General features: G+C 28.4%; 1 protein-coding gene across 4 annotated transcripts in view; it reads left to right on the top strand.

Moving 5' to 3' along the window:
* The first annotated feature begins 4,467 nt into the window (after positions 1 to 4,467).
* LOC111631565 (diphthine methyltransferase-like) overlaps positions 4,468 to 15,657 on the top strand; it is a 15,029-nt gene continuing 3,839 nt past the window's right edge. Inside the window, exons 1-3 of one of the 4 annotated variants that reach the window (XM_023375832.1) lie at positions 4,468 to 4,619; positions 9,193 to 9,338; positions 12,302 to 12,609. In XM_023375832.1, coding sequence (XP_023231600.1) covers positions 9,201 to 9,338; positions 12,302 to 12,609 — 446 coding nt within the window. In that variant the 5' untranslated portion in view covers positions 4,468 to 4,619; positions 9,193 to 9,200. The other 3 variants (XM_023375829.1, XM_023375831.1, XM_023375830.1) reach the window with 3 other exon arrangements.

Consider the following 15,657-nt stretch of genomic DNA (forward strand, 5'->3'; position numbering starts at 1 on the left):
CAACAAACCAATTGAGTAGATATCTACAATTGTAAAAGTTACTAATTTTATCATATGCCACAAAATCAAGCTAAAACTGGTTATTTTTACCAAGATTGGTAACTTGACAACTAATTCTTAGTAAATTTCCAAGATTGGGGGAAAAGGTGATCAGCATAAATGGGCATAAAAGACAAGTAGTGTAAACTTTTGTAATAAAATATACAATTTTAAGTATATAATCTTAATCAGTAAAATTTATCAATTTTTCCCTATTGAATAATGTCCTCTGATCAGATTAATAAGAAACACAAGGACCAATAAGTTTAATTTCATTAGCACCTTTAATAATAATTTTGTCTTATATTTTAAAACCTGATTAAATGAAATGAAATCTGAATTAGTTTCAATATTCAAACTTGATTCAAACTAATTATTCTGTCTGAATGCTATTATGATTTATTTAGGTCGTCTTCCTTTCACACAATTAACTTTTAACTGATCTACTATAATGAAGAGAAGGAAATGCATTAAAGACTTTTATGTTTGACAGATCACAAATACAACTAAGTAATTAATATACAAATATTAATATAACATATATTGATGAAATATAGTAAAAAATAATTTATTTTAAAATTAGAAGTGGTAGATTATAATACATCACTTTGGCATAATATACTTGAAAAGCAAAGCAAATTTTTTTGCTAAGTTATTATAGAAAGAAATTAAAATATTCAGATTAAATTATTTCCTATTGCCAATATCATTTTAAAATACATAAGCATGAGTTTATACAAATAAATTATTGCTGTAAATGGATCAAAATTATTAATTGTCGGTAAAATTTAAAAATTTAATTTCATACACCTTCCATGTATGAATTCCAAAAATTCTGTTGTTATATAGCAATTACTGTAATGGTAGATAAATGTCAGTTTTTAATGAAATTTGAAGTTTTCATTGTATTCTGCTCATTCTGTTCTACATCTCTCAAGTGTCATTTGAAAGTATGACATTAAAGATATAACTGGTATGCAGTTCAGAAAGTGCCATGTCAAACATTAGTCTAAAATGGTGCTTTTCTAGTACACTTCATTTGTAGATATATTTATAAAATAAGTAAAACAAAACAAACAAAAAAATACTGGATAGGAAATCATCTAGATTCATGTGTTAAAAACACAAATGGCAATCTAATAAATTTTTTTTATTGTATCACTTAATTTCTGTTTTAGTTATCAATATAAAAAAAATTTATATAATAAAATAATAATAGATGTTAAAATAAACCCTATAGCTCCTGTGTCCTCAATGACACAGGAGCTATAGGATTGACTGAAATAAATTTGTTGTAGAGAATGTTACACTAATTCACAAACATTTGCTAACAAAAGCAAAAAGCAAAAAAAAAATTTATTTTTGCATAGAAAATTTGATTCTCATTGCCATTTTCCAAAACAAGAAAGTAAAAATGGCACACAATCTTAAGTGAATAGAAGCAAGCATCATTAAAACAAGATAGCAGCTGATAAATAAGTGGAAAAACCAATTTGTAATTATCAAATATAAACTTTCAAAGTTAATTGTAATTATTATAAGAATATAAATTAAAAAAAGAAAAAACAGTTAATGTTTTAATTGATTCTATACAGTACATTCCTTCATTATCAATAATTTGTTGCCATCTAATTGGCATTTTTTAATTTTGGAATGGGACTCATCCTCTATACTGCTTTGTCCATTTCTGAATCTTTGAAACCTTTCAGCAGTCCTTATAATGATACCATTCTATGATAAACATTATCTTTTCTGCTGCAAAAGTTTTTCACACTCAAAACAAAAATACAGATTTTTTTACATCATTTTCTAAGGAATTATATTTATAATATATCTTTACAATAACTATCAATAAACTGATACTTGATATGTACATTTCAGAACACACTCAAACATGTAGGACTGCATATCTAAAGCAGAGCAACAGCAAAGCCTCTTCTACATAGCTTACAATATTGCATTCAATTTCAAAATTTGATTGATTGATTTTGATAAAATTTTGCCATTTTCCATTTATTGCAACAAGGAATCCAAAAACATTATAAAAAATGGAGGTTCATGACTTTGTTTTTGAGATACAAGATCATAGATAGCATGGGCATGTGAAACAAAGCAATACTGCACGAATCACACAACTTTGTCAGGTGTCCCAAGNGACATACTATCTCTTTTTGAAATCTTATACTTAGGTATTATTATTCTTATTTGAAAATTATTTGAAATTCTTAAAAAAAGTACAATGAGTATGATTTTTTCATCAAACTGCAATTGAGCCCAATTGACCCCTCGAGTTCCATGAATTCCTTTCAAAATTTCATTGATCTCCAAAGAGTCTATATCAATCCCATTGGGAATCTCTGCTGTACTGTACATAGTAATAGGATTTACTGTGGAAAACATACAAATTTATAAAAATTAAATAATTAGCCTGTTATTTTATAGATTAAAAAAATATGTATATTTTAAAATATTTAATCAGATATTTAGTAAATAAAAATTTTTAATAGTGTCTATAAGTTTATAGAATTAATCTCCTCCTCAAAATTTAATGGGCCAATTTTGATGAAACTTTGTCATTTTCCATTAGTTGCAATGGAGTAGTCCAAAAATGTAATGAGGCCCATTTATATTAAATAAGAGTCCAAGACTTTGTTTTCAATATACAGTGAAATTGAAGTGATTGTCACTTCAATTTCACTGTATGTTCCTGGATTGAACAATGTCCATGTTCCTGGATGCAACTGATTGTACTGTATCTAATGGAATTAGGTGAGAAAACAGCATTGCACCTAATGGAAAAACAGATGCAAAATACGAGCAAAACACAAGAACAAAGCAGTCGATGGTAACTGCTTTGTTTTTGGATCCTTTCCACAACTAGACAGTGCAAGGATCACATCTATTGTGGCCAGCAGGGGCAGGGGGTACATAATCAAGGTGCCAAATTCCAAAACTATTACACATAAGTATGAAAAATTATATTATGAAATATAATATGCATTATATTAATAAAGAGTGATTTTATAATTTTTAAATCTGTAACAGACTAATGAAAGGCTTAAGGCTTAAAATTCTTACTGTATATGTAGTGATGTTTTTAAATAGGAAAGTATAGCACATGATCAGACTTCTATCCAAAAACTTAAAAGGAAAAAGTTAGTGTGAATTTTAATAATGAATGTGCCTTAGGCTAAGTCATGTCATCTTTCTGAGTGCTGTTCTTACTCTTCACTTTAAGCATTATAATAAAAATTTTATTTTTATTATAATGCTATGAAAAATATTAGGGGATTATCATATAAAGACTGCCAAGCCATAACATAGCAGAACCTTTAAGATTAATGTATTCAGCCTTCATACCATACTCACTTTAAAAATCTCCAAAATCTCTAAATATTCTCAGAGAATGATCTTCAAATACTACGTTTACAATAATCGCAACATCAAACCCCACCAACACTACTGGCTCACTGGCATATTGTGTTAAGGTGGTATATATTGTTTTAATATGATACGTTGTAAATGATTTCTGCCATACCATAAGTGTAATTTGATTAAATCTGAACTGATGCCATGTGTCTGTTCAGTCTAAAGAACAAATCAAAAGTCATTTTTAAATATAACAAAAACAAAGAATATTCTTAATCATCAAATTATCTTTATAAACTATAAACACAGCACACATTTACAGTGCGTGATCGGTTAACGAACAGTTCGGACTGCAAACAAATCAGACAACGAACACTTTCGCAAAAGATTTTTATGTTCGGACAACAAACACAAGAAGTGACACCGAGTTTAAGATTTGTAAAACTATATTTTAACCGATCACCTACTGTATTTGAAATAAATACCCATACTAATTTGTACTACTTGATAATCAAAACAACACCAAATTACCTATCACACACACTGTATTGTAAAAGTTCTTTATACAGTCCTATGGTGTATATAATAAGATTCAAAACTGATTATTCATACGAGAACAAATTTTATTCAATCAATTTACTAACAAATACCAAAATCTACCAAATTCACAGCCAAAAAATTTCATATTTATTCAATGTAAGCATTTTATTTGTATTAAATTGTAAAATATTGCATTTGCTGTTTATGAATTTTATTTATTAAATGCCATATTTAGCCTATGATTAATTAAACGAACGTTGTACAAAGTATTGCAATGTATAAACTCACTTATCAGTTTACTGCAACAGGATATAAAGATATAAGCAAACAATAAATTCAAAAATAAGATTCTAAATAGTAGGATAAATTAATTTCTTTTTTACAATTTGAATATATCGAAGTATTTTTATTATAATGCGAATATACAAAGAGTAAAGAAAAACAAACTGAAAATTGCTGGAGATCTTATGACTTGGGTGGGGTCTAAAGATAAATTTCGATGAAATTAATACTTACAGGACCACGTTCCACTTCAGCTACAGACATTTTGTCTTTTTAAAACACCTTTAACACAATACTATTGTAAACTATTCAAATTTTACAACTTTTCAATGAAATCAAGTTAGGAGTTGAATCCAATGACAAAACTGATACTCTGTGAATATTGATTGGTTAGTAATCGTCACGTGATATTCATTAAAAGTGAATATTGGTATTTTTTATAATTAATTTATATTATTATTATTATTATAAAAACAACTCTATTAAAAACGTGCTCTAAAAAAAACTCTATTATAAACGTGCTTTTAAAACAATAATAATATATTACTACTTATCAAATGAATATATTCAATAATAATGTTCATAGTTATATAAGAATATATTATTTCAATCTAAATATTTTTAGTTAATAATTATATGGAAATTTATTTCTAGTTATTTAGTTTTTATATCAAATTTAAATTGAACAATATCAACATGGCGGCGGACTTAGGTAGTCACGTGGTAGCTCTCTACACGTGTTTAGATTTATATTTTGAAATTAAAATTCTGTCTAAAAGTACTAAGATAGCTTTAAGTTTATACTAAAATTTAAGAAAATAATTTTTCTATTAAATGTTCTTTTAAATTAAATGTAAGCTTTAAATTATAGTTTTATATTTAAGGTTAGATTTTAGTGTTAGTTGTAAATGAAGTTTCAATAAGAATGGAAGTGAAATAATGAATTATTGATTCGATCCAAGAAGTGACATACTATCTCTTTTTGAAATCTTATACTTAGGTATTATTATTCTTATTTGAAAATTATTTGAAATTCTTAAAAAAAGTACAATGAGTATGATTTTTTCATCAAACTGCAATTGAGCCCAATTGACCCCTCGAGTTCCATGAATTCCTTTCAAAATTTCATTGATCTCCAAAGAGTCTATATCAATCCCATTGGGAATCTCTGCTGTACTGTACATAGTAATAGGATTTACTGTGGAAAACATACAAATTTATAAAAATTAAATAATTAGCCTGTTATTTTATAGATTAAAAAAATATGTATATTTTAAAATATTTAATCAGATATTTAGTAAATAAAAATTTTTAATAGTGTATGATATATAAAAAATATTGGTTTGGAAGTATCAAATTATATTATTTACATCATTTCATTCTTTAAAATATATATATTTTTTATTCATAAGTATGAAGAGACATGGAAGATACAAAATATATATACTCTGTAGAATTTCTTATGGGATAATTATTACTTAATGTAATAAATAAAAAAAAAACTCAAGTTTGAATTTTTTCATAATTTAATCTTTGATTTGTAAAAGAAATAATATTGCATTTTTTAATTTTTTTCAAATCAGTCTTATTTCATTATAAAATATAAGGATTGCCCAATTGAAAAGTGGGCATATGTCTAAGGTAACCAGATTTTAACATTGGTTAAACGGGACAAAATTGACAGGGGGGGAGTGGTTGTCTTATTGAAAAAAATTGTTCTAAAACAACAAAATTGTATCATCATAGAATGCAAAAATTGTTTTGTATTATATATATTTTTTTTTTTAATTTCAACATATGCAAAATTTACAAACATAACAAATATATATACTATAAGGCATGATCAAAAAGTTTCCGTTTGAAGGTTGTACAGTCCAGATTTGGTATGTCAGTGATGCAAAAGTGCCGTGACCATTTAGGCAAGCATCCCACTGCTTCACCAGGTTGAATATGCCCTGTTGGTAAAACTCCTGTTTCTGCTGCTTGAAGAAGTCCGAAACTCCCTGCTGCACTTCTACATCCGACTGGAACCGTCGACCTTTTAAGGACTTCTTTAAGGAACCAAAGGTGTAAAACTCGCATGGGGAGAGATCAGGACTGTAAGGCAAGTGCTCGAGTATCTCCCACTTTAGTGCATGTGACTTCTGCGTTACGACATTTGCAGTATGGGGATGTGTGTTATCATGAAGCAGAATCACCCATTTCGCAGTTTTCCTGGATGTTTTGCCTTAATTGCACGTCGTAATCTCTCCAGCATTTTGCAGTACCATGCCCCAGTGATGGAGACACTTGGTTCCTTGAAATCAATAAGCAATGGGTCCTGGTGATCAAAGAACAGGGTAAGCATCACTTTTCCAGCAGATGACTGGCTCTTGAACTTCTTGGGATGAGGGGACGAAGGATGACACCACTGCATGGTCGTCGNTACCATGCCCCAGTGATGGAGACACTTGGTTCCTTGAAATCAATAAGCAATGGGTCCTGGTGATCAAAGAACAGGGTAAGCATCACTTTTCCAGCAGATGACTGGCTCTTGAACTTCTTGGGATGAGGGGACGAAGGATGACACCACTGCATGGTCGTCGCTTTCGACTCAGGTTCCCAGCTTTTGCTGCCAACAATAATGCGCTCAAGGAGACTGTTGCCTTCAACATTGAAATACATCAGGTGCTTCAGGGAAACAGCCATCTGGTTTGATTGTTGTTCGGAATTTAACACTCAGGGTATCCACTGGCTGCAGACCTTATGGTAGCCTGACTACTGCCAGATCATGTGTTGCATGCTACCGAAGTTTATGTCGAGATCTTTTGAAAGCACACATATGGATATGCGATGATCCGCCCTAATCACATTATCAGCTGCCTGCTTGTTGTTGTCTGTATTAGATGTGGCTGGCTTCCCAGATCGACCTGCATCTTGGGTCGAATTACGACCAGCTCTGAACTTTGTGCACCGTTCCACTACGATGATTTTCAACAGGCATGCTTTTCCATACACATTCTTCATTCTCCGATGAATGTCTACCGGTGTGTTTCCTTCGGCAGCCAAAAAAAGAACCACAACACGTTGGTCCTGTTTGGACGCATATGGTATTAACATTGCCATTGTTCACGTTTCAGCGTTTTCCAATCAATAATCCCAAGCCTCACTGTCGATGCTTATATACCCCACATCAGTGATGCAGTAATTTGCATGTATGCTGCAGCCATGTCCGTAAACGGAAACTTTTTGGTTGCCCCTTATATTATAAATCTTTAAGAACTCTTTATTCTTTCGCTCGAACTCTTTATTCTCAATATATCTCATTTGAGTGAATTTTTTTAGATTGCTATCATTATTTAAAATTACATGAAATTTTTCAAAAGAATTTGTTAAATTATGGCTTTCAAAGTCTCAACACTTAATTGTAATTTATCAGATGTCCACACTTTATTTACGGTAGAAAAAAACGCATTCAGTCACAGCATTAGTTCCTGTTAAGAACAGTGCTTATTCCACAAGTACCTAAGACAAACTATATTTTAACAATTATTTTAATCCTTTTGTATTTCTTTCTAAATAATAATAATAATACTAACCTGTATTACTTTTTCTCTGAATTTGCCTTGAATTTGTCACTTTATTATTGTAATTTTATTATTATATAATACTGTTGTAACCAAAATGAACCTCAGCCCCACTGCTAGCAATAGAACAATGCAAACCGATATACTTACTCTCGCTAGTCACTAGCTTTCTAAGGTGGCAACAGATGAGAGCTCTGCACCATGTAACATGCAACAAACAAAATGTATACTTGTTTGGACAGCCTGTGAACATGNGGTCTTTGCTGTGAACACGAAGGGTTTTGTCGGCACAGCATTCTTTATTTCCGATGCTCAGGTACACCTTGGTACTGATACATGTGATACAAAATGATCTTTACAAATCTTAAACATAAGACATAAATTTATGATACATAACTGACAAAAAATTAATCTTTCCAAAACTCTGGACTTTTTTAAAACACCACAGGATGTGGGACAAATTGTTAAAAAGTGGGACATCTGATCACCTTACACATGTCATATTTCATCATGCAAGGTAGTGATTGGTGGGCCACCTTATGTGCAGGTAAACTCAACATAGGCGAAGCATGGGCTGCATTAAGTATTGGTAGAAATAGATTTTATCTCCAGTAATTGGCAGATTAATGTTAAATAAGTTATGATGGAAGCATCCAGAATTGAACAATGGCCAGTAGTTTATTCTTTAAATGGCTGAAGGGAATAGGAATTCCAACAACTATGGATGAATGAAGCACATTCATTGTGAACATTGTTTAGGATTGAACAACAGTGAATGATTAGTGTAAGAGTTAAAGAGAAGGCCACAAGTCAATTCAGGATAAACCAAGACCAGGTCAAACACACCATAATCTCTGCTGCATCAATTGCCACTGTTGTTGACATAATCAGAAGTGACAGACAAGTTACATATTGCACTACAACTTTCGCATTTTTGAACCTCTCAAGAAAGCTTTGCAAGGGCAAAAATTCATATTAGATGAGGTGAAAGATAGAGTCGAAGAATTTGTTTACCAGCAGCCACCAGAATTCTATGCAAGGGGCATCAATCTATTTGTGAGATGCTGGAAATTTGCCAACACAAACATGGAGATTTCTTTTAGATTTGCAATGTTTGCAAGTTCTGATGTGTGTCCACTTTCCATTTGAGCAACCCTTATATATTAAAAGCAAAACAGTAATAATTTATTAATGAAGAAAACTTATGATCATCTTTGATATAATTATCTTGGAGTACTAGAATATCATAATGCAATTATATGATTGATGAAAACTAAAAAGAACTAAGAAAGAATTCATGAAATATTGCATATCTGACAATAATTCAGTAGTAATTCTTTTATTGTAAATTGCTTTCTAAACAAATAAGGAATTTCATTACCATTATATTTTTCAGGTAAAAAAATGGCTGCTTTAAAGCAAGAAAATGCAAATGTATTACTTCTGTGGAATACAAATACTCCATATTTTGCTGATTCAGTTGAATGGTGTCCACATTCTCCATACCAACACATATTTGTTTGTGGAATGTATCAGTTGGAGGTATTTTCAAACATAAAACTTTTATTTATTGTTAATCATAAAATGCAATTGTTAATATAAAGAAAATATGTTTTGATTTACTCTTTCATAATTTATTAATTCTGCAAGAGAAATTATAATCTATGTACCCATGTTTTATTAAAGTGGTTATATAGATTAGAATTACAATCCACTCTCAAATTAAAACCCATATAATAATAATACATATTATTTAAATATAACTTAACTTATAAAGAAAAATGTGTTCTATGAATATTCACTACAAGGTTAAATTTTTTTAATTTTAATAATATTTTATTTATTTACAAAATATATGCAGACAGTGCAGTGTAACATCACCCTTATAATATACAACAAAAAAATCCAGATGAAAATATTAAAATGAAATCAAATACATATAAAATAAAAATGAAAATTTAATAACAACAAATAACAAAAATGAAAAAAACTAAAGAAAACTACCTTAAATATGGAAATTTTTAGAATATATTCACCAAAATAAAAAAAGTTATATGAATGATTCATTGCATGTAATTATGATTTACAACAGTTATGCTTTTAATTGTTGATTGTTAAGCTAATTGAAAAAATTAAAAATAGAACTGACAGAAAAAACATTGAAATTTGAATATATGCTCATAATTATTAAAATACTGTATGTATAAATAAATTAATTAATTAATTGTAATTATATATATATAATTACAATTAATTTATATGTATAGTATTTTATATATACAGGATGTTTCAAAATTCTTGTTTTAAACTTTCTTAAGAAAAACTAAGATGAAAAATGTAACTTAACATTTTTATGATGTAAAATATCACTAAACATTAAACATTTTTATCTTAATTTTTCTTAAGGTATTTGTTCTATAAGTTTATAACAGGAATTTTAAAACACCATGTATATATACAGTATAAATACAGTAGAGCATCGATTATCCGACCCCCAATCAACCGTCACATCGGTTAACCGACCGCGTTCTAGTCGGTAAATTCAAATGTCCACTAGTGATGTGGCGCTACAATATTTGGCTATGTCTTGGCTACTTTAATAGTATTTTTACGTGTTTTAGCTGGCAACACTGGCTCGACCATGAAAGGGAGCCAGTATTTAAACGAGGCTTAATTTTCTAATTTTTAACGATACAATAGCAACGATTATTATTTTTAAAAATTTTTGTTAGGCTTAACGTCGATGAAAATTCAACGCAAAGTAGGTTAATATTGATATACTAATATACTAATTACATGGGATATACTAATATACTATACTAATAATGTGTTTCTTCATATTTTTCGGTTATCCATTTTTTCAGTTATCCGACCAACCCCAGTTCCCAATTGAGTCGGATAATCAATGCTCTACTGTATAATAAAATTTAGAATTATAAAGTTGTTCATTTTAAAACATATAATTTTTAAATTACAATAATTCTGTAATATAATAAATAAAATGACAATTATTTAGAACTAGTATAGAGTAGGTTTATCTAAATTTTTAAAATTTAGATAAACCTACTCTATACTGACATGTAAACTCTATGTTATATATAAATAATTTTATAAAAGAAAAATTCTGTACAAGTTGTTACTTGCATAACTAAAGGAATTGTTACTTATAGTGGCAATTTCTTCCTTTTTTGATTAATACACACAATATTATACATTTTATTTATACAGTAAAAAGAGAAATATAACAATGTAAGGTACTTTTCAGTTAACAGGATTCTAGAAGACTATTACGTTAACAATTTAGTCCATGCAGCTATGCCAGCTTTGAGTAGTCCACTTGACTGTTTGTGGAGTACTTGATATTATATAGTTTTAGGGTAGAATAGGTGGTAGACTGGTACATGTTAAAAATTGACCTTTGGAGATAAATATCATGCAAACAGTCAACAATTCTGGAAGTGGTGTGAAACTTCTCATTCACAGATTGAATCTTACCCATTGCTGTAGATACATATTGGCTGGTGTCTCATTAACCAAAAAGTACCCAATGTAAATAATGTTTACAGTTTACATTATCCATGAATAAATTACTAATCTAATAAAATAATGTTTAAATTTTTAAGCATTTTTATAATGATAATCATCATTTTCTTTTTTTTTTATTTATATGTAGGGATTATTTTATTATTTCAATAAATTTGTTCTTAAAATTGCTATCTTATTTATTATTTTTTGTTATAAGAATTGTAAGCAATAAAAAAAAAACTATTGAAAGTGTTATCTAGAATTTACATCTTACAAAATTTTTTATTATTTTATTTATATTATTTTAACTGAAAAATCTTTTCAGGCCCTATCAATTGTATTTCTCCAGGTTCACAAAACATAAGTGTATAGGTCAATTTTTTCTATAGTTTTTCATAACATAGTATTAAAATATACAGATAAACCATAAAAATTTAACTATAATGTATAAAAGCATCTAAACTTTCACTATTACAACTATTAAGTTTTTACTTATTATCCATGTTTGCATGTAAACAAATAATTAGAAGCTCATACAGGTATTTGTACTGTACTTCAAATTAATTTATACAATAAATCTTTTAGTCTTCTGGAAATAAAACTGAATATTTTATTCAAATATAGTATGTAAATGGTTAACAGCTTATATATTGTTCTATTTAATTTACACATTTTTTGATCATTAAGAATTATCTTATATAAACTGTCATAAAAAGATTATTAGTAAATGCCAAAAATTTAAACGTTAATTTTTCTTTATGGCATTATTAATTAAATATTCTTTTAACATTTTTTTCAAACATTTAATAATGCTATTATCACACAATTTTTTCTTCTATAAACTGTCATAAAAAGATTATTAGTAAATGCCAAAAATTTAAGCGTTAATTTTTCTTTATGGCATTATTAATTAAATATTCTTTTAACATTTTTTCAAACATTTAATAATGATATTATCACACAATTTTTTCTTCCTGTAGGAAAACAATACCAAAGGTGAACAGAAGCGATTAGGTGCCATACATTTATTTTCTGTTTTAGAAAAATGTATTTGTTTGCAAAAATTACAGCTATCAGGAATTTTAGACATGAAATGGTGTCCCTATAAAGTGAATGAAAAATGCTTATTAAGTGTGGCTCATGCAAATGGAACTATTGGAGTTTTTCAACTAATTCAAGATGATAAAAAAGAAAATAAAATTCAATTAGAACATATTTTATTTTCTGAAATTAATCCAGTTTTTCCGAATTTGATATTATCACTTGATTGGTATCAAGAGAAAAACATGTATGTAATGTCTATATTTACTTGCTAAGGAGATAAAAAATAATTTTTTCTTTAACTTTAATATTCATATAGATCATAATTTGAGATTTAAAAATTTATATGCATTTTTAGTTGCAATATAAAAATAATTTAAACAATTTCATCTTTATACAAAAATTTTATAAGTTAAAAATAATTTTTTATTATCATATGAAAATAATATTGTTTAATATTATTATTATTTGTTAAATATTGTTTAATTTTTATGTTTTATATATTAATTTTATTTATATTCTAAAGTATTGTTGTATTTAGTTCAAATAAATTTTTATTCTTATTCATGTATTGTCATTTGTCTATCAATTCTTGAAATTTTTTATCAAAATACTACCTTTGACAAAAGAATTGTACTAATCCAGCGATTCCCAATCCGGGGTACGTGATAGGTTGTTTAAGTGTACAGAAAAAAGTTAGTTATTATGGCAGAAAAAATAATATATTATGTATCCCAAATTAATAGTATTAAAGAATTATTAGGTAAAAAATGTTCCTTGCAACAATCACAAACTTTATTATACATTTCAAAATGCAAAAATAGAAATAAAAACTTATGCTGCCAATTGTACAATGCAACAGATCAATAAATGTTGCGCAGTTGGTCAATGGTAATGGGGATACCATTATGTGTGATTAGTGATTATGCTACGGACTTTTGATGGTGGGGTGTGTTACCTTTATTATTATTATCTCTCAACAATATCCCCACGTGTTGCTTGAAAAAAGTATTTTTTTTTTTTTGTTTATAAAAAGTATTTTTTATTGTTAGCAAGGAAAGGACATAGCTAGTTTTTCCAGATTTTCTCTACAAGCAGTAATTTTTTTCATTATTTATTCAGTATTTTTATTAATTTTTTATTGACAAGACTATGTCTTGTTTATAAAATCGTACTGCCTGATGTGTTACCAGCTTAGAGGTATGAAGGAGTACATGTCAAAAGTTGCAATTTGGCACAAAGTATTAGGTGCCGAAGTCATGCACGCATAAAAAAAAACCAGACTTTTAGGTACTCAGGGGACTGAGAACCAAGTCAAAATAAAATTCAAAATGGCGACACTCTATACAAACAGGCATTGCAAGATTTGTGCATGCGTTGCTCATTGGTAAGTTGGAAATGCCACAGGGTACGCTAATGAGAAAAGGTTGGGAACCGCTGTACTAATCAAATGAAATTATGATTTAGATGAAATTTATGATAAGATGTTTGAGGTAAAATTTTTAATTAAATATTACTTTACTTTAATTTTATCAATTATTATTATTATGTTGGGTTTTGTGAGTTATACTCGGTTCACACTGGTGGCTGTATACTATGCCGGACCAGAGTCAAGGCATATAAANTATCACAAATTAATAGTATTAAAAAATTATTAGGTAAAAAATGTTCCTTGCAACAATCACAAACTTTATTATACATTTCAAAATGCAAAAATAGAAATAAAAACTTATGCTGCCAATTGTACAATGCAACAGATCAATAAATGTTGCGCAGTTGGTCAATGGTAATGGGGATACCATTATGTGTGATTAGTGATTATGCTACAGACTTTTGATGGTGGGGTGTGTTACCTTTATTATTATTATCTCTCAACAATATCCCCACGTGTTGCTTGAAAAAAGTATTTTTTTTTTTTGTTTATAAAAAGTATTTTTTATTGTTAGCAAGGAAAGGACATAGCTAGTTTTTCCAGATTTTCTCTACAAGCAGTAATTTTTTTCATTATTTATTCAGTATTTTTATTAATTTTTTATTGACAAGACTATGTCTTGTTTATAAAATCGTACTGCCTGATGTGTTACCAGCTTAGAGGTATGAAGGAGTACATGTCAAAAGTTGCAATTTGGCACAAAGTATTAGGTGCCGAAGTCATGCACGCATAAAAAAAAACCAGACTTTTAGGTACTCAGGGGACTGAGAACCAAGTCAAAATAAAATTCAAAATGGCGACACTCTATACAAACAGGCATTGCAAGATTTGTGCATGCGTTGCTCATTGGTAAGTTGGAAATGCCACAGGGTACGCTAATGAGAAAAGGTTGGGAACCGCTGTACTAATCAAATGAAATTATGATTTAGATGAAATTTATGATAAGATGTTTGAGGTAAAATTTTTAATTAAATATTACTTTACTTTAATTTTATCAATTATTATTATTATTATTATTATTACTTAAATGTATATATAGATAAAAGATTATCTCTAATTATACCTTAGGGTAATTAAAGAAACTAAAAAGAAATTAAAGTTTAAAGAAATATCCCTTTTAGAGATTTATGCTGGAGTATTAAAAACCCTTTGATAATATCATTCTCACCAGAGTCAACAATTTTTTTAGTATGTTGACTCTGGTGAGATTGATATTATCAGAGGAACATGCTCCTGATCACTTAGATTCGTCAAAATAAATATCTTCATTCTTCTGTTCTTGTAGAAATCAGAGATAGATAAATAAAATCTTATGAATTTAACAAAAAGTGTTATAGTAACAAACTTACATATCCAGAGAAAGATTACAATGAAATTTCTCAAGAATTTTGTTTATTATTTTGTAAGAATATAGAACAGTATGAAATTTATTAAGAGCTGTAAAAAGTATTTATGATGTTAATGTTAATAGATAAGAACATAATGTTAGAGAACTTAATTTTTAAAGAACAGTTGAATATGATTTATTCTCCAGTAAGACCAGTAAAAAAACATATCCATTAAATTTTAATTTATTTAACAAAATGGAAATGATTAAGATATTAATTAATGAAAATAAACTGTAAGCAAATATTACATTCTTGTTATTTTTTTCTGTTTTATTACATAATATTTTTAATAGTTACTAATTTGCTACTACAGTAGACCTCCCTATAACACTGTTGATAATTCCATGTTATATGAATTCCATGTTGTACGAGTCACTTAGATTTTACAAATACGTGAACCGTTCACAGCCTGGCACACGTATTTGTAAAATCTAAGTGACTCGTACAACATGGAATTCATATAAAACGGAATTAT

Source organism: Centruroides sculpturatus, unplaced genomic scaffold, assembly GCF_000671375.1.
Source record: "Centruroides sculpturatus isolate CEXI.00-Female unplaced genomic scaffold, Cexi_2.0 scaffold694, whole genome shotgun sequence".
NCBI classification, from domain to species: Eukaryota; Metazoa; Arthropoda; class Arachnida; order Scorpiones; family Buthidae; genus Centruroides; species Centruroides sculpturatus.